Here is a 19,613-nt window from a genome sequence, read left to right on the forward strand (position 1 = left end):
AGTTAGAGATTCGACGAGACGATTCCGGCGAGAAAATGAGAGAGAGCCTCCACATCCACGGCAACCAATGTGGAAACCAGATCGGAGCCAAGTTCTGGGAAGTGATCTGCGACGAGCACGACGTTGACCACACCGGCCAATACGTCGGCGACTCTCCCCTCCAGCTCGAACGTATCGATGTCTACTTCAACGAATTCTCGATGTTGTGAGGAAGGAAGCTGAGAACAAAGATTGCCTACAAGGTGAGAGGATAACTGATTTTGTTTTTGAATCTCGATATGTTTTATCGTCGTGCGTGATTTGATTTGAGATCTCTGTGGTGTATTTGATTTAGGTTTCGTTGATGCTGTTATCATTGTGATACTCAAAATTTTGTTTTCTTTAATTTATTTTTGACAAAAGTTATTGTTTTCACACTTCTTGCTTTTATTGTTTTTTAGTGGGAGAGGTCCACTAAAGTTAGGTGGATGATTCCTTTCGGATATAAATGAAAACTATCACAACACTGGGGACGAAACTGCAAACATGGGAAGAAAAGTAAAGAACGCTCTTCTATAGTTCTTCTATCCATCTTCTTGGATATAAATAGTAAAGCTGGTAAGTGGAAACAGAGAGTCTTCCAACTTTCCAAGCTCACACCTCATTAATAATACTCCCACAAGTGCCGTGTAATCATTCTCTTATCGCTTTACCCTTTTCCCAAAACTTATCTTTTCGTCACCCATCTCCGCCACCGTAACCGTCAACTTCTGTTTCGGACAAAGGTTTGCTCTTTCTTGGAGTTTTTAGTTTTGTCTTAAGCTTTTCCGTTCATTAACAAAGCCTTTGTATCTCGCTTTTTACACAGAATCTTGAATATTCTTAATCTTTTTTTTTTCCTACTGAATCTTGAATATTCAGAGCATGGATTTTATGCTTGCTTTTATGTAGTGGTCGTTTCAGTCTATTCATAAACCAAATGAAATGATTTTAGCTACTTGAAACCACTATGGGGTTTGCTCATATATACCCAAAGTATTCAGCTTTAACTTCTTTTTTTTTCCCCAACAGTTATTTGATTGAAAAGGCTCATTTTTTATAGGACTATGGAAGAAGAAAAGGATGTGTATACTGAAGATGGAACTGTCGATATTCACAAAAACCCTGCCAACAAGAAGAAGACCGGAAACTGGAAAGCTTGCCGTTTCATTCTCGGTACCAATCCTATCATGTTACTTTAGGACATGATCACTGTTTTGTGTGTGTGTTTTGTTATAATGTTTTTTGTTCTTTAGGAAATGAATGCTGTGAAAGATTGGCGTACTATGGAATGGGAACTAACCTCGTGAACTATCTTGAGAGTCGTCTGAATCAAGGCAACGCTACTGCTGCAAACAACGTCACCAACTGGTCTGGAACGTGTTACATAACTCCTTTGATTGGTGCCTTTCTAGCTGATGCTTATCTTGGACGTTACTGGACTATTGCAACCTTTGTTTTCATCTATGTCTCCGTGAGTTTTTTTCACTTCTTCTTTCCTAATGATTATCCTTGAAATGTTGAGTTTTATTGGAAGTAACAAGTCTTCTCTTACAGGGCATGACTCTTTTGACCCTATCAGCTTCAGTTCCAGGACTTAAACCCGGTAACTGCAACGGCGACACGTGTCACCCCAACTCTGGCCAGACAGCTGTTTTCTTTGTTGCCCTTTACATGATCGCGCTTGGGACAGGAGGTATAAAGCCGTGTGTTTCCTCCTTTGGAGCTGATCAGTTCGATGAGAATGACGAAGCCGAGAAGCTGAAGAAAAGCTCTTTCTTCAACTGGTTTTACTTCTCCATCAACGTTGGAGCTCTAGTTGCCGCCACTGTTCTTGTCTGGATACAGATGAACGTTGGCTGGGGATGGGGTTTCGGTGTTCCGACAGTGGCTATGGTCATTGCGGTTGTGTTTTTCTTCTTGGGTAGTCGTTACTACAGGCTTCAGAGACCTGGAGGGAGTCCACTCACACGGATCTTTCAGGTTATTGTTGCTGCTTTTAGGAAGGTGAGTGTTACGGTTCCAGAGGACAAGTCTCTGCTCTTTGAAACTGCAGATGATGAGAGTAATATCACAGGTAGCAGGAAGCTTGAGCACACAGACAACTTAAAGTAAGAAACACAAAAAAGTTTACATTTTTGTCCTATTCTAATCAATGTTCAAGAGAAATCGCTAGGCGGCAATTAAGCGTTTTATAAAGGATTATTAATTATTTTTTGAATGGTCATTAAGTTTTGAACGTCTAGACCGATTTAAAAAAAAAAACATTTTTGTTTAGGTCCGGTTGCAGCCTAAGCCGATTTTTAGAATATGTTCTAACCATTTATTATGAAGTTTCTAAGGGGATTACAGATTAGGCTGATGTTTAGACCGATTTTTTAAAAATTGTTCTAGAAAAATCATTTTGTTTAGCCGGTTTTTAGAACATTGTATCTAACCGTTCCTTATGAGGTTTCTAACCAAAGTGTTGAACATGTTAGGTTTTTTGACAAGGCAGCGGTTGAGAGTCACTCAGATAGCATCAAAGACGTTGAGGTGAATCCATGGAGACTCTGCTCAGTAACACAAGTAGAAGAGCTCAAGTCTATAATCACTCTTCTTCCAGTGTGGGCCTCAGGGATAGTCTTTGCCACAGTGTACAGCCAAATGAACACAATGTTCGTCTTACAAGGAAACACAATGGACCAACACATGGGGAAAAACTTCGAGATCCCATCGGCTTCCCTCTCGCTTTTCGACACGGTCAGTGTACTCTTCTGGACTCCTGTCTACGACCAGTTCATTGTCCCGTTCGCAAGAAAGTTCACACGTCAAGAACGTGGCTTCACTCAGCTTCAACGTATGGGAATAGGTCTCGTGATCTCCATCTTTGCCATGGTCACTGCAGGTGTCTTGGAGGTCGTGAGGCTCGACTACGTTAAAACCCACAACGCTTATGATGATAAAAAGATCCCCATGTCGATCTTCTGGCAGATACCTCAGTATTTACTTATTGGGTGTGCTGAAGTTTTCACCTTTATAGGCCAGCTTGAGTTTTTCTATGACCAGGCTCCTGATGCCATGAGGAGTCTCTGCTCTGCTTTGTCTTTGACCACGGTTGCGCTTGGGAACTACTTGAGCACGGTTCTTGTAACGGTTGTGATGAAACTGACTAAGAAGAATGGTAAACCGGGTTGGATACCGGATAACTTGAACCGGGGGCATCTTGATTACTTTTTCTACTTGCTGGCGGTTCTGAGTTTCCTCAACTTCTTGGTGTACCTATGGATCTCAAAACGCTACAAGTACAAGAAAGCTATAGGTCGGGCACATTGATGAGAAAGAAACTGGCTTCAAGTCTTGAGATTCTTCACAGGGTTACAGTGTTGGTTTAGGTTTTGTTTAATATTATTTCAAAGTTCTTGGTTGTGATTTTTAAATGTAGATATACGTGTAGTTGATGATTTGGGTTTCCTCAACTTTATTGTGTGTTTCCTGAATAATGCTATTACTTGTCTGTAAAAGGTTTATTTGATTAAGAAAAAGTTTGAAACTTGGGACAATAAAGGTGAATATTTGCAAACTAATCCAAGTTTTAATTCCCGGTAGGTGTGGGCACTTCAAGTTAATTCGGTTCTAGAAATTTCAGTTATTTTATTGGTTCGGTTAATTTTGGTGGTTTGTGTGTTCGTTTCCGTTTAATCAGAGTTAGCTTCAGGTTAATTCGGTTCTAGAAATTTCAGTTATTTTATCGGTCTGGTTTGGTTAATTCGATGGTTTGTGTGTTCATTTCCATTTAATCAGGTTTATTTTAGTGTAGTTTAGTTTGTCATGTTTAAAACATTAACATAAGGTTGTTAAGTCTTCCACATTGGTCAGAAAAAATAAACTACGTAACTTGATCCAATACATAATTGAAACAAAAACCTTTTAAAAGTCGTAATGGGAACTTTTGTTTTTAATGAAATTTAGTTTAACTTTTAAGCAATCGTGTTTCCAATATAAGAGACTTTTCCATCTTCTTAAAAAATATTTTGATTATATATTAGGTTAGAATATTTATGATTGAACAAAATGGAAAATACGTGTATGTATGATTATGGAAAATACGTGTATGTATTATAGGATTATAGTCCTAGTATCTTATATTCCTTGTAAGTTTAATTCAAATAATTACATAAACTCATTGGTTCTCGATTCGGTTTAGTTTAAAACCAAACTGAACCAAACCTTTATGGTTGGAAAAATCATAACCCAAATGTTTTGATAGTAGACTTAGATTTGGTTTGGATCGATTTAAGTTTGGTTGTTTCGGTTTGATTTAGTTCGCTTTGAATTTTTTGTCCACCTCTGATTCTTAGCATTACCTTAACTTTGCACATTTTTTTCACAAAAACAAAAGAACCAAAAAATCACTGTTGAAAGGTACATTGTGTATCTAAGTAGAAAAAGAGAAAGTAAGGTTATAAACTAAATATTTGAGATATTCATGAAAAACTTTTATGACATGTATTAGATTATAAGGTCTAATTATAAATTTTGATAAACTAATTAAAATCATATTAAATACATCAAATACCAGACTAGTGAATGTACCTTGTGTCGACGGAATGAAGATAGGCGAAGGACTAGACGAAGGGAGTCTCAGACTCTCAATCAAGTTCTTCAAAACATAGTTCTGTCCCACGACAGTGAAAACAGAGAAGACGGCACAAGCTAAATTCTTTCATTACCTAAAACGTTAGGAATTTTGCTTCATCCATGATGGAACAACACATAATTAAAATGTCGAATTACATGGGTATCATTTCTTTAAGTTGAAATTACTAGAATGAAAGTCTTGTGGCTCAAGGCAAATGGATTTAGGATCAACAGATTTTACGATTAGTAGCATCTAATGCAAACTAAAAATAAAGATTGAGAGTTCATTTTCTCTTCCAAATCTTAATTGTATCTAACATTTATAAATTTTATATGGAATTCAAGCTTTAATGGGTTTGATCACTTGCATAAGTTCTCCTAAATTCCACCTTGTTGAAAAATATGGATTTTATCAATAAAATCTATCAAATAATAAAATCTATCAAATGGGATTTGATAGGATTTGGACTATATTTTATTGTGAAAAAGCAATAAATCGAAATCCACCAAATAAGATGGTAAAACGTTTTTAAAAAATAAAAAACTTACTTCACATTTTTGAAAAGAAAATCAAACTATTTTAAATGAAAAAGAAATGGAAGGATTTGAAATCAATTTTTAAAAACTTCTAAATATTTTAAATATTTAACAAACGATAAAATATCAAATTATAGTAATTTTAAAAATAAAAATATTTGTTAAATAAATATTAAAATTAAAAAGTTTTCTGAAAAATTCTGAACTCTAAAAAACCTAAAAAATTGTAACCAATCTTTTTAAAATTTATTCAAATTTTGGATTTTCTTGGATTTACTCAAATCTTTGATTTAATAATCCCCCTTCTATGCTCTAATTCTCTTGAAGTCAATTATTTTTTCCACATGGCACACATTAACATGTATAATGTAGTCATGTCAGAGAAGTTTCCTAAGATAATACTAATTTTTTTTATCATAAATATAACACACAAATGTCAAAATGATCAAAATATTTTATTAAAAATGTAAATATACATGTATACTCATATATGTCTCCGTGAGTTTGGGAGATGAAGTTTATGATTTTTTAAAATAAATAAATATTTAAAATTTAAATTATTATTTTTTAAATAGTTTTAAACAGTTTTCAGATATTTTTAAAAAAAAATTGAAAAGGAAAAATTTATAACAAGTTCAAATTCAGAAATGCATTATTAATAATTTTTAATTATTTATCTAAATAATTAATTATGTTTATATTTATATGTATATAATGAAACTTATTTTAGTCTTTTTTTGTGGGTTCTTTTGGTAAAACAATAATTATTTTAGTGTCTTTGAGGTAATTATCCTTTGTGTCACTTGTTCCGAATGGTAACATCAGATAGAGTGGTGCGAGACAAACGTATTAGATACTGCAGTATAGTTTAGCTGCGGTTTGTATAAGAGAAACGCAAGCTGCGGAACAATTGCGGTTCGTCAAAGAAAGCGGTTAAAAACTAGAGAAATTCCATAGGATAACATTTTTTAAATTTTTCTCACAAAAATAGCTTTCAATAACTATTTTGTGAAAAAAACTTGAAAATGACTATTCTAGAAAATTGTCCTAAAAACTATGAATATATAAAAGTTTTTACAAAAAAAGAACGATGAAATATACAATAGATAGGTAACTGCTGGATACATTGTAAATTATTTGCAAATCTTGGAAAATTGTAAAAACAAAATGAAAACTCATATGACAGGAAAGAAGGATAACGAAAGGGAAAATAAATATTCTGTTTCTAACCTCCGATCTCCTCATTGCTTCCTCTTTCTCCTTCTTAGCCTCTCGCTTCCTAATTGCTTCAAGGCAAAGACTCTCGCATCGCTTCATTAATATAATATTCGTCAGGGAAGCAGAAGAGGAATCTTATGGAGCGAACGAGCAACGGAGGAATGTTGTACCACGAGGTTCAGGAAGCTAATCTTTGCGCCGTTCACTGCGTCAACACCGTCCTCCAGGGACCCTTCTTCTCCGAGTTTGATTTGGCCGCCGTCGCTTCCGATCTCGACGAGAAGGAGCGTCAGGTCATGCTCGAAGGCGCCGCCGCCGCCGATTTCTTCTCGGAGGAGTCTCACAATGTCTCCCTCGGCGGCGATTTCAGTATCCAGGTACAATTGCGATTGCGTATGACTTTCGCCTCATTGTGATTCCATTTCTTATTAAGATTAGACGAAATTAGGGTTGAATGCTTATCTTAATCAATTCACCAGTTGAAAGATCTCAACTTTATGGGCATGAAGGAACTACTCTCTAGGTATTTGATCATGATTGTCTCTTGTAAGAAGTAACTTATCATCTATGGTTCTTGAAGAGCTTGAAAGCTTGTGGCTTGACAAGAAGACGAGTCAGTTTTTTCCTAGTCTTGAGGAAGCTTTGTGTTTTTGATTGACAGGTCTTGCAGAAGGCTTTGGAAGTGTGGGATTTACAAGTGATTCCACTCAACTGTCCCGATGCAGAGCCTGCGCAGATCATTGGTTTTGCATAAGGAAAGTGAGCGGCGAATGGTATAACTTCGACAGCCTCCTCGCTGCACCCCAACACCTATCGAAGTTCTACCTTTCTGCGTTTCTTGACTCTCTGAAAGGCTCGGGATGGAGTATCTTCATAGTGAAAGGAAACTTCCCTCGGGAGTGTCCCATGTCGTCTTCTTCTGAGGCTTCCAACGGTTTTGGACAGTGGCTTTGTCCTGAAGACGCAGAGAGAATACTAAAGGAGACAAGCTCGACGCAGAGTTCTTCTTCTTCTTCTGCTGTAAACAACAGAAGTAGTGACAATGTTGATCAGCAAAGACCGTATCAGGCGTTGTCGCGTGAGGAAGTGAGGACTTTTTCAGAGATGGAAGATGATGACTTGAAGGCAGCGATTGCAGCGAGTTTGTTAGATGCTTCTGCGGCTGGGGCTAATCTTGGAGCTGTTGGGATTACTTCTCAAAGGGAGGACACTGAGAAACAAAAGTAGCAGAGAAAACAGAGTACAATGCTGTATTGATGAAGGTGAAGACACATTCACTTGTTTTTTTTGTTATCAACAAGTTTACATACAGAACATAAAAGTTTACATGGACAAAAACAGTAAACGGGTTGTAAAATGGTGTTTTGTTTGATTTCTTTTTCCTTAACAGAGCATAGCATAGGTTGAATTTATTTATTGAAAGCTGATGATGGCTTTAATGATGATGGTGATGACCCCAACTTTAGTTTCATCACTTCTTTTACTTTCTCTTCTTGTGATTCATCCGGTTGTTTCGATTTGAGAGCCTTTGTGATTTCCTCTGCACATGATGATCTGTTTCTGATATTCAGAGTGAAATACAAATATCTTAGTAACAGTTGAGATCTGAGAAAATCTGAATCCAAGGTTGCTGATCGTTCTTCTCAAATGGGTTCTTCTTTGGAAAAGTTGTTCAACAGATAGAGGACTTGTACATGAGAGTCTGGGAGGTGGCAATGGTAAGTGAATCCATTATTAGAAGCTAAGTGATGTCTTGCTTGTGTAACTTTTTGTTCTTCTTTCTCTTATGAAATGAATCTGCAGTTTCAGATGTGATGCTGTGGAGGAAGAAGAATATGAGTGTTGGTATAGTGACAGTAACAATAGGATCATGGATGGTGTTTGAGACATTTTCTTACACCATCCTCACTCTTCAAGTGTTCTTCTCCTCTTGCTCTCTAGTCTCTTCCTCTGGTCCAAATCTGCATCTATCCTCAACAGGTAAAACCCACAACTCTCTGACAAGAGATCCTGAGTTTTCCATTCATTTATGATTCAGTATTGCTTGGTTCCAGGCCATCACCGCCACCATTTCCGGAGTTTCATATAACTGAAGCAATGGCTAAAGAAGCGTCCAAGTTGTTACGCATCCATTTGAATAAACTGTTTCAAGTCTCGCATGACATTGCAATGGGAAGAGACTCAGAGTTGTTTATCAAAGTAGCCATCTCTCTGTTTCTCATCTCATTCATCGGAAGCCTCATGGATTTTCAAACACTTTGCCATACCGGTAAGTAAATATATCTCATAGACTTGGACTGGTTTAAGCTGGAAATTCATTAAACTGTGGTTGTTTCTTTTGCCAGGGGTTTAGTGGTTATTGACAGTTCCTACTTTCTATGAGAGATACGAGGTTTACATAGATATATCACTATTGCTCATCTACAACAGAGCTAAAGAGCTTTACCTTAGGTTCCAGATATGGGCTCATCCGGAAAATGAGAAACTAAGCTGAAACTCTCATGTAAATATTGATATATGTTTGAATGGTACAGCCAAAATATGAGCTACCCACAGAAATTTTATTTCAAAGTTTTACTCTGTTCCAAGAACAGTGTTAGATGAAGTTCTGGACGATGCTAGTCCTCTCTCGACCACCGAAGTTAAGAAGAAAACATTGGTGCTCTTATTCTATCTTCTGCAAACTTTGTGTGTCTTAGTATTATTTTTTGGACGATTCTAGTTCCCGGACATACTTCTTTGCCTGGATCAAAGTATTAAGAACTGAGATTATAGAACTGAGTATTAAGGGCCTTGTGTGATTGATTCGATACAGTAAAGGTTGCATTAGTCATTTTTACCTGTTCAAGTGTCAAAAACATGATGACGTTCCATGAGCCAAGGCGTCCAAAGTTGGGGATGAAGCCTTTGTAAAATGCCATAGGACCCTGTAGAGGTAAAACTCAATGGTTAAGCAAACAGTTTCTAAGAGCAAGACTTCTAGAGCGGATAGAGAGCCAGAGTTGCTTACGTCGCTCTGTAGTGTTTTGACGAAGCAGTCTATAGTGTTTTTGTAAGCAGAATCACCCATCATTCTTGATTTCACCTGTACCATACAACCAGATTCAAGAAGATTAATCAGGAAGCTTAGTGAAACAAACTCATGCTCTAGTATCATGTTTAGATATCATACCACGTCAACAGGGGAACCGATGCATACAGCAAAGAACCCTGCTCCCAGTCCAGATAGAATATGTGTGACAACGTTATCAGTGAAACCAGGAATCTTCAAGATTGTCTGAAAGAAAATAAAAAAGGAACGTTACTTAAAATGTAGGATCATTGAGTTAGGCAACAGAAGCAGAGATTTAATATGTTTCATACCTGTTTCACTTGATCGTAACTCGCTAATTCAGCAGCGTTGATGATAGCGTTTCGTGCAACATTAGGTCCAAGACCAGTCCAAAGAGCTCGGACTCCTTCCTGCCAGAGCCAGATCAAATAGATTTGAAGCAGAGCTTTAAGCAAACTTATGCATAGTCTCAGTTTCCATGATAACTACCTGTCTCACAATTGTTGAATACGCATTCAGCGCTCCAGTGTACCGTTTTGGAACACCTGCCGCTAGTTTTCCTTCAGCCTGAAGTCTAACTTTCACAAGATCAGTGGGATTCGCTACTATGATACCCAAAGCGCCTGTAGAGTTAGAAAATAACAAGGACACAAATGTTATTTCTTAAAGGTATAAACTATATACGAGTTTAAGAGTTATTAAATTATTATTCAGTTAATAATAGATAAGCATTTAATATTAGAGTGTGTCTCAGTGAAATTTCTCTTTAGTTTTCTAGCTGTTTTCAACTTTTATTTATGGCTATTCTCAACAAATGATAAAAGAAAAAAACATCCTGAGTTTCTTCTAAACATTTTTCTAACGTTATGCTAACCTGTTGTCAAACCAGCAAGGATTTTCTTGCTCAACGGAACATCACCTACATGGTCTTTCCCTACGTACAAGTTTTTTACCTGAGGAAATAAAAGGGATGGTTAAGCTTTTTGAGTAGTGTAATTACAAATCACGTTTTGTAGAGCAAGAAAGAAGTAGATTTGAAACTAACCCACCGGCTCATACATTCCGATTCTTAGACCTCCACAGAGGCACTGACGATGCAGTCCCGGTACAATACCTTTCCATAGTGAACGAAGGCCTTCCTCCCTTGCAATGGTACCAACAGTTCCCAACAGTCCACGGTATTTAGGCAGCGTAACATCTCCAGCTATGGCAGACTTTTGGAGTTGAAGCCTAACTTTGGCAGTGTCCAACGGAATCGTACATACCTGTGATGATGTTGCAACCAGAGTTATCTGAGTAAACAGTGGAGCTCATTTGTTCTCAGAGTGAAAAAAAAATCATCAAGTTTGCATTGCTAAAATATAACGGACAAATTACTTAAATAGCAGAAAAAATATTACTACAAAGTTAGCACACAAGATGAAAATGACTTAATTAGCACAAGTTAAAAGAAAAAAAATTACTAAATTACTCTAAACCCTAAACTTGTATCCTAATCCCACACATGTTACAAAAAAAATCACTAAACACAAACTCAAAAATATAATAAAAATACATTTAAGGTTTTAATTAATGCTATTTTGGTTATTTTCTCTCTTGTATGTTAATTATGGAATATAGTAATAAAGTATTTTAGTGCTATTTAAAGGTATTTTTCAAAAATTGTATACAATGATCAAATCGATTTCATCATCAAGATTCTTAATCCTTTCAATGTTACGAAAGATCATATCCAAAGCGTAATTAGCATCGTCAAACACTGCAATCCAAACTTTAAAACTCAAGCCTACCACAGATCTTACCGGCTAACCGTATACATGGAGATGAAATATTGAAGGTCGAATCAGTTCCATACAAACTAAACATGAGCACGTAGAAATGGTATATAGAGTATAGTAACACGATGCTCTAGCTATACGATGACACTCGAAGATCAAACTCATCGGAATCATCATGAAAATTCAAAAGTCCATGGAAAGTTGGGTGAGATGATTACCTCGCCGACGCAGGCAGCGAAGGCACTGCAGGCGAAAGTTTTGGGCAACGTAAGGTCGGGTTTGCTATCAGCAGTTACCATCTTCTTCGATCCACAGAGACGTTCGGGGTTTCTAAACACAGAGGGAAAGAGAGGAATCACGAGAACAGTGACGACGATTACAATTAAGCAACTTGGTTTCAGCTAAGCAACGAAGGTCCCTCTGGTCTCTCTGCTACGTAGCGCTTTATATACACTTTTTAGGTGTGTGTGTGTCAGTAATTTTGATATCATCCGTCAGTTAGTTATTCCTTGTCATTTTACTTCGAACACGTCGAATAAATGCCTGACACCACGTCACGGTGGATTGTAACTAATTGAAATAAATTACACCAAAAAATTGAAATAAAAAATTGAAATAATTCTAATTGAAATAAACATATTTCATGAAATTCTATTCTTCTTATGGATAGTGCATGTAAATTTACCAAAAAGAAAATGTGATGTTAAATTGTTTTTTTTTGAAACACTAATGTTAAATTGTTTAGAATTAATAAAATGATCCGCATTTTCTATTTATATTGATAAATTTTAAAAGAAGTTATTTCATGGTGTTACAAAAAGGAGTTCTTTCATATTCTAGTCATCTGGCATATATTTCGTGAAAAATAGTCAGACGGACCAATCTAATACGCAATATTTGGAACCTTCCAACAACATGGATTTATATTGGCTCTATACAACCGGTGTGGGTTATCGAACTTTAAAAAAAAAAATCTTTTTAAAGTTAAGATCCTACGAATGTTGTTAAAGAAAAATTCAGAAATTGTATAGTTTGAGTGTTAATAGAAGATACATATAGTTTGCTAAATACAATTGTTCTATCGAATTTCAATCACTGATAACATCATTAATGGAGTTTCTTATTCAGTTTATAAGAAATAAGTCGACATCGAACATTTAAAATATATAAAAGTTTGAAAATCATTTTTAACTAGGTAAAATAATCTAAAAGTCCGGTTTATAGTTAGTCCAGTCCACCTGTTCTTTAATCATTTTGAGTAAGTCAGCACATTTCATTTCAAAGATAACTGGATATATGTTTTCTTCATTAGCGCATGCTGCAGTCTAGAGGAGACATTCCAAGTTCACGTGTAACACCGAGAGGCAATGTTGCTTACTCTTTCTTTGATTTGAGATTTTCATGATGTATTAGTCCTCTCCCTTACTCACCCATTCTTCTCTTAACACAGCCAGGAGTAGCAGGTAGAGAATGATGTTACAGACTATAGACTGATTTTTGAAGATTTCATGTGGATATAAGACACCAACCGCAAGATCCTCTGCTTTTGCTAACTATTGTGTGCTAATTTCTTAAATGATCTGTGGAATGTAAAAATGTTATCCATGGTCGATCCTAATTAAATTGTACTACGATTTGTATAAATTTAACTTGGTTCTGGCTCTATATAAGACAGCTGATTTCTCTATATTGATATCAACAACAAAATAAAAATTTCATATTTAGGATGTGCCATGTTATCAGAAAATGGCTTACAATAGAAATTAAATGGCTTATGTTTCATAAATGACTCAAGCCAAGTACTTCTCCAGCTTCTCCACTTCTTCTTTGCTTCCAATGTAGAGTGGAACCCTCTGATGTATCTGTCATGTATCATAACGAAAAAGTTTAGTTTAATGACACCCAAAATTTGGGGTTTTTTTTTATGTTTCTTGTAAGAATGAAATGTGTTACCTCGGTCGGTTGGATATCTAGGACTCTCTGGTGTCCATCTGATCCTTTACCTCCGGCTTGTTCAACGATGAAACTCATAGGTGCACACTCATACAAAAGCCTAAGCTTGCCGTTTTTGCTCTTGGCGTCACGAGGGTACCCGTAAATCCCACCGTACAATAAAGTCCTATGAAAATCACCGACCAAACTTCCAATGTACCTTGCTGAGTAAGGCTTCCCACTTGGACCAGGATCCTTGAGATCATCAATGTACTTCTTCAGATTCTCGTCCCACATCTGGTAGTTCCCTTCGTTGAAAGAGTAGATTTTCCCGGCTTTCGGAATCTCAATGTTCTCTTGCGTGAGGACGAACTCTCCATACATTGGGTCGAGTGTGAAGGCAAAAACGCCTTTGCCTAAAGTAAGAACGAAGATGACTGAGCTTGAGTACATACAGTAGCCAGCTGCTAGCAAGTTGTTCCCTGGCTGGCACACGTTTACTATACACCTTTCTTCTTCTGACCCAAGCTGCAAACAACACACAACCCCATAGGATAACCTTATTTTTCCTACATTGTAAAATGTGTACCATTTAGAAGTGGGAATAATAACCAAGGGAGAGTAGTTATATTACAGCAGAGGTGTCGTCGGAGTTGTCGGGTAGACACTCGTCATTGGGGCTGTAGATACCAAAGATAGAACCGGTAGAGACAGCGGCGTCAATGTTAGAGGAGCCGTCAAGAGGGTCAAACACGACAACGTAGTTGCCGGAGTAACTTTCCTCCACAGCCACTGGCACATCCTCTTCCTCAGACGCTATGATTCCCGTTCTTCCACTTGATCTCAAACAGTTCGAAAACACCTGCATGCACCATCCTCAATCTTTTTATTACACCATCCAACAATTTACATCATGTATAAAAACTATGGTTTAGTACTTGTAGATTGAAACTATGTTGTCTACCTTACATACTAATGAAATATTACTGTTTTTTTTTCATTAAATTGAAGTAACTTTATAAAGTTGAGTTTCACTTTATTTTAGAGTATAAAATAAAACAATAAGTAAAAAAAATGTACTACATTTTCGAAAAATCTTTGTTCTAAAATAGAAAATTGAATAAAATTTGAGAAAAGTTACTATAGTCTCTAATTTTGAGTGAAAAAATAAAATAAGGTTGGAAATGTTCTAATCAAAACCTAAAATGATTTTTGGAGAGACAAGAACTTCAAGGATTTCCACTGCTTAGCTTCTACATGTATGTGTGTATATATATAGTTAAACATATTTATTTATGATCCAATCGAAAACATGTGAATTGTTTTTCTTTCATTGGTTAGGGTCTAAAGGATTCTGCATGGTTGCATCTAAAACGTTATGATTCTAAAAGTCATTGCCTCATAGAAATATTCAGACACGTGTATATATGAATAAATATTTGACCTCATTAGAGACGACGTCAAGCTTCTTCTGATCCTCTCCCTGAATGTTAACAGCTCCTTGAACGCCAGTCAGATTAGAGATTCCGGCGCGCTGAACTAGCGAAGCGATCTGCTTACATGCCATCGCTATGCTCGACATAACTATCGTCAGCTCTGTATCTATCTCCCCTTTCATCTCCTGTCTCAGCAACCAGCTCGTGAGTGTCTGAAGCTCATACCCACTCTTCTTCTTTGCAGCCGGTTTAGTCTCCGCCGTAGCATCCGCCGCAACCGCCATACACCTCACTCCAGTAGCATGATGGTTTTTCCCAACTGCTACTCGTTTCCCGCTCAGAGATGGGAAAAGGATTCGTGGCTGAGGTGAGGCCGCCACATGGCGAGAGCTTGAGAGAAGAAGATGAGACGATGATGCTGTTCCGGCGGTAGCTGCCATTTTTCTGAGTTTGTGTTTGGAGAAAAATGGCTATTGGAAGCTTTGTTTTTGGAGGTGGAGAGAGGATCGGATTGTGAGGTGGACGAACAATTCGATTCATGTGGATCCCACTTATCTTCGTTGGAGTTGACACATGAACATAGTGTTTGGTCAAAGGATCGATAGGAGTTATCTCTTGATATAGTGTTTGGTCGAAACAGTTGGGCCTGATGTAAGTTTATCTTAGCCAAGCTAACCCAACCCAACCCAACCCAACACCACGACATAAAAATATTATAAAGTTTTTTTTTGTTGTAGGCGTGGTCTTTTTTTCTTTTGTTAACCAAGTGTAGGCGTGGCCTTAAACCAGACATTGTTGGTACTTGTAACTGAATTCCGAGATCCGAACCAAATTTCGAACTGAAATTTTTGAATCATATCTGATCCAAATGTCAAAATACCTAAACAAATTTTGTAGAAACGTATTTAGGATTTCCGATATTATTTGAACCCAATAAAATAAACAAAAATTCAGAAAACCCAAATTTAAAAATCTTAATTAATATTTGAAATGAGTTTGTAAATGAAACAAATACCCCAAATAATCAATATTATATTTGACTTATAAATAAATGAATACAAAATATTATTAATTCAATCGTAGTTCTGATCCAAAATTTGATAGCATTATAAAATTTACTTGAAACCGAATGTTATTTGCTAAACCCGATTCGAACATTTATAAAATCTGAATATGATTTAGAAGCTTTAATCAGAAAAACCTAATCCGAACATCCACGTCTAGCTTCTAACAAAACGAAGGGAATTTAAATTCGTAATGATTTTGTAACCCAGAGGTTGAGATTAATTACACCAAAACGAAACTAAAATTAAACAATTTATTGGAGGACATGTATCGGCTCTTTATCACGCTACTCGCTAATGAATTTTTCAATATTAGAATTGACTAACTAGATGAAAATTCATGTTGAGTTATAAAGATGCGACGTGATGCTGCATTAGTATTTATCTCTACGCTAGAAGTTTCCAGTTTACTAGGTCAATGGAAGCATAATATATCTTAAGAAGAAATTTTGTACATGTAGAAAGTTAGCAAGGGACGTGACAAGTTTTCTTATAACAGAACTTTCAAAACATTGCTTCTACGTATGATAAATATATTTTTCAAGCAGTTTTTGGCAAGAATTGTGTCATACATTTTCCAAATACAAATTATAATACTTGATTTACAAACTCTCCCTCAAGATTGCAGTTGCACCGATATTACTTTGAGCAAACTAACGTGTTGTTTGGTCGCGAAGAAAATCAATTTAACGCGTAGAGTCAAATACGGACGTGAACACATCTATGCACGTCGCTTTAATTTGTTTCCAGGAAAGCCACTAACCCGAAAGTCTTGTAATGAAAAAGATTTATTCAACTAAATTTTTAGAATAGTCTACGTCTTTGATACGTTCATTGGAATATTAAAAATATGCCAATTTACAAAATAAAAGTAGTTAAAATGTTTACATAATAGTATCTTGTAGCGAATTTGAAGAATCCGGGCAAAAGTCTAGATGACCGAAACGAACGAAGCTATCAATAGTAAAAAGTCAAAACAATACAGAAGTTTTTGGTACAAGAAAAAATACAAGTTCTAATATAATAAACTACCGACTGAAGCCTAGTTCATATTCCGTAACACATATGAACTTCCAGCGCACAGTCTTTGAAGATTGAAATCAATAAGCACTCAGTTTATGATGTTTTGATCATTTCCAAAATGTAGTAAATACATATAATTATAGACAATCATGAACTTGTAATGGATCAAACAATTCAAAGTTTTAAAATGGAAAGAAATTACCAATTGTTGATAACAAAAAGAAATGACCAATCACATAACGTAGTACAAATAAAAATGCAACTACTAGGAAAAATATAATTTTACTGTTGACAAAAAACCATCTTGTACTGTATATTATAGTAAAATCATATATAGAGGCTGCTATATAATGAAAATAGTAAATTCAAATCATTCTTTAAATCATCTTGTATATATATACTCATAAACCCCATAACATCTTCTTCAATATACGCCTTCTATTCCATTGACAACATCAAACTTTAAACCCCTGAAGATCAAGAAAGGAGAAAGAGAAGGAGCGATAACAACAAAAAACAGAAGCAATGTCTTATTCTTCCCTCAAATTGCCAATCTTTCTCATTCTCTCATCTCTTCTCCATGCTGCTTTAGGTACGTACACATATCTCTATTGTATACAAAGCTCCGGTCGTTAGAAAAGATCATGATCAAGACCAATATGATCATCTCCATTTTTTAAGTCATGACCAATTTCAAGATTTGTTTTCTCAAAAGTTATTCTTAATTAGGTAAGTCTTTAGTTTTTACATCATAGGAACACGAAGGACCATATATTTCACATTTCTCAGCATAATCATGTGAAATATTGATTGGACCCCAAAATTTAAGAGTTAATATATATTAGATATTTACCTCCACTTTATTCAAACAATTATTTTTATCAAGGTTTTTAACAAATTGTCTATGCCAATCAAAATTTCAAAACCGGCCTTGAGACCAATATAAGATAAACTATAGGAAAATAAAAATCATATGTGAACATTTGATTTTTTTTTCTTAATCAGTTTACGTTTTGTCTTTCCTATAATTGTAGGAGAAGACATCATATGCGAGAATCTGCCCACAAATATGTGCGCGTTCTCGATATCGGCCTCCGGGAAAAGATGTTTATTGGAGACAGCTAACGTCGCCGGAGAATACACTTGCCGGACTTCCGCGGTGGAGGTTGAAGGAATCGTAAACCACGTGGAGAGCGATGAGTGTGTAGCCGCTTGTGGTGTTGATCGGAAAACCGTAGGGATCTCCTCGGACGCAATGATGGAGGCAGGGTTCGCCGCTAAGCTTTGCTCTCCGGCTTGTTTGGATTATTGCCCTAATATCCTTGATCTTTATTTCAATCTTGCCGCCGGTGAAGGTACGATCTTGAGCTGATCTTTTCCTAAGTCTTTCATGCGTACGTTGACATTTTTTTGGTGTGGGTACCAGTACCACATATATAAATCTTATGAATTGAATAAATCTTTGTTTTGATAAATAAGGTTCTTGTTGACAAAACTTAATTGACATGTTCACATAAATAAATAGATGAAAAGAATTAAAGGCATAAATTTCTTAAGTAAAAAAGGCTTACATACAAATAGATCATGTGAATGCATGAAACTCATTTTTGTATTTCTGGTGCTTCTTATCGTCAAAACAAGGAATTTCGGTAGGAGCTTGATTTTTGTCCTTCACTAATCTTAATTATTATTTGAATGATAAAAAAATTATCTATTGCACCCTATGGTTACTTACTTTAGTACTATATTTTCTTTTTTGAAACACACTTTAGTACTATATTAAACCCTTAAATCAGGGATGTAAAGTGTACACTTGGCGTAACGTACCAATGGACTACACGCAGGTGCATTTTTACCTGATCTGTGTGATGCTCAACGGACAAATCCCCACCGTTCGATGTTGGAAATGCTCAGTTCCGGCGGTGCGGCTCCTGGACCAGTTTCCGAGACTGCTCCAGGCCCTGTCTCCGACTCCTCATCCCCTGCTCTAGCTCCGGCTGCTATGTAAAATTAATGTTATTTATTTCACGTGTGTCATGTTTATGTTTAATATTTCGATTGATGATCCATAATGAATCATATCTCTTTATATGATTGGTGCTAGCTCATCAATTGATACATTTGAGAGAAGAGGATTCAGAGTGAGTTTGCATTTTGGTTCTGTTTCGTAATATTGTCCATGTAATAACACTTTTTGTTATACCATTGTTTTGTTTTCTTGTTCGATATGTATACCATGTGCAATCTCAACTTATACCGTTATACCCGATGCTCCTTTAGAAAAAAACATATAAGGCGACAGGGGCGAAGCCAGGAAATTTTTATAATGGGTGCATAACATTAAAACCAGAAAAATATTTTTAATAAAAAATAAGATAATCATTTAAAAATAATATTTCATTCGATTTCGTAGAGTTGTCTTCAGTATTTTCATTGTCGAGAAATATTTTTTAATATTTGCAACTGATAAAGTTAAAATCAACTTCGAAAACCTATAAACCAAAATTAAAGATTATTAAGTAATAAACTATTTTTTCATCGTCGAGATAAATCTAATTAAAACTGAAAACATAACATAATTCAAACGTGCAATCTACCAAAAACATGATTAATGAAACATATATAAATTACAAACATGTAAAACCTGCAAACCATCAAGAGTAAAAGAGTAAAGCCACTTCTATGAATTTTGGACTTTTACTGAATCAAAAACTTAGATGCTATTTAAATAATTACTAATCGTAAACATTGTTTAGAACGACTCAAAGCATTAACATATAAATTATTAAATTAGTTACCAGTTTTGTATGGTAGACAAGAGAATAAAACTTTGTCAATTTGATTTGATGGTTTACACTTACATGTTTAAGAAGAAAAGCTTAAGCGATTAAATTTTTTGAGCGAATTGTTAGGATTTTAACAAAGAAAAGAGAGA

At 35.8% G+C, this 19,613-nt stretch overlaps 5 protein-coding genes and 1 pseudogene across 6 annotated transcripts; 4 read left to right on the plus strand and 2 right to left on the minus strand.

Annotated features, from left to right (window-relative positions):
- Positions 1–507: 507 nt before the first annotated feature.
- LOC106445518 (protein NRT1/ PTR FAMILY 8.1-like) lies at positions 508–3,584 on the plus strand. Of its 2 annotated transcripts, none has more exons than XM_013887089.3 (5): positions 508–764; positions 1,082–1,194; positions 1,275–1,492; positions 1,576–2,129; positions 2,499–3,584. In XM_013887089.3, the coding sequence occupies exons 2-5, from the start codon at positions 1,086–1,088 to the stop codon at positions 3,331–3,333; spliced, it is 1,716 nt and encodes a 571-aa protein (XP_013742543.1). In that variant the 5' UTR covers positions 508–764; positions 1,082–1,085; the 3' UTR covers positions 3,334–3,584. The 2 variants fall into 2 exon arrangements, with proteins under 2 accessions (XP_013742543.1, XP_048633941.1); XM_048777984.1 differs by lacking the exon at positions 508–764 and adding an exon at positions 809–1,014.
- A 2,764-nt stretch (positions 3,585–6,348) lies between these two features.
- LOC106445521 lies at positions 6,349–7,876 on the plus strand (annotated as a pseudogene).
- Positions 7,877–7,998: 122 nt separating this feature from the next.
- On the plus strand, positions 7,999–8,964 carry LOC106445522 (reticulon-like protein B12). Its single transcript, XM_013887091.3, is given in 6 exon segments — positions 7,999–8,082; positions 8,084–8,111; positions 8,197–8,301; positions 8,304–8,373; positions 8,448–8,662; positions 8,739–8,964. Coding segments are annotated over 6 exon segments (609 nt in total). The 5' UTR covers positions 7,999–8,040; the 3' UTR covers positions 8,888–8,964.
- On the minus strand, positions 8,880–11,832 carry LOC106445520 (mitochondrial uncoupling protein 1). The gene is made up of 9 exons (XM_013887090.3): positions 11,442–11,832; positions 10,495–10,710; positions 10,320–10,398; positions 9,935–10,068; positions 9,757–9,855; positions 9,566–9,670; positions 9,404–9,478; positions 9,234–9,320; positions 8,880–9,136 (listed from the first exon to the last, which is right to left on the minus strand). Exons 1-9 carry the CDS (start codon positions 11,520–11,522, stop codon positions 9,095–9,097), a joined length of 918 nt encoding a protein of 305 aa, XP_013742544.1. The 5' UTR covers positions 11,523–11,832; the 3' UTR covers positions 8,880–9,094.
- A 1,056-nt stretch (positions 11,833–12,888) lies between these two features.
- LOC106445523 (fructose-1,6-bisphosphatase, chloroplastic) lies at positions 12,889–15,178 on the minus strand. The gene is made up of 4 exons (XM_013887093.3): positions 14,600–15,178; positions 13,790–14,017; positions 13,177–13,683; positions 12,889–13,085 (listed from the first exon to the last, which is right to left on the minus strand). The coding sequence occupies exons 1-4, from the start codon at positions 15,029–15,031 to the stop codon at positions 13,014–13,016; spliced, it is 1,239 nt and encodes a 412-aa protein (XP_013742547.1). The 5' UTR covers positions 15,032–15,178; the 3' UTR covers positions 12,889–13,013.
- Positions 15,179–17,059: 1,881 nt separating this feature from the next.
- Positions 17,060–18,904, plus strand: BNAA04G04360D. The gene is made up of 3 exons (XM_013887094.3): positions 17,060–17,270; positions 17,713–18,033; positions 18,523–18,904. Exons 1-3 carry the CDS (start codon positions 17,204–17,206, stop codon positions 18,684–18,686), a joined length of 552 nt encoding a protein of 183 aa, XP_013742548.1. The 5' UTR covers positions 17,060–17,203; the 3' UTR covers positions 18,687–18,904.
- The last annotated feature ends 709 nt before the right edge of the window (positions 18,905–19,613 follow it).

This window comes from Brassica napus, chromosome A4 (genome assembly GCF_020379485.1).
Source record: "Brassica napus cultivar Da-Ae chromosome A4, Da-Ae, whole genome shotgun sequence".
NCBI classification, from domain to species: Eukaryota; Viridiplantae; Streptophyta; class Magnoliopsida; order Brassicales; family Brassicaceae; genus Brassica; species Brassica napus.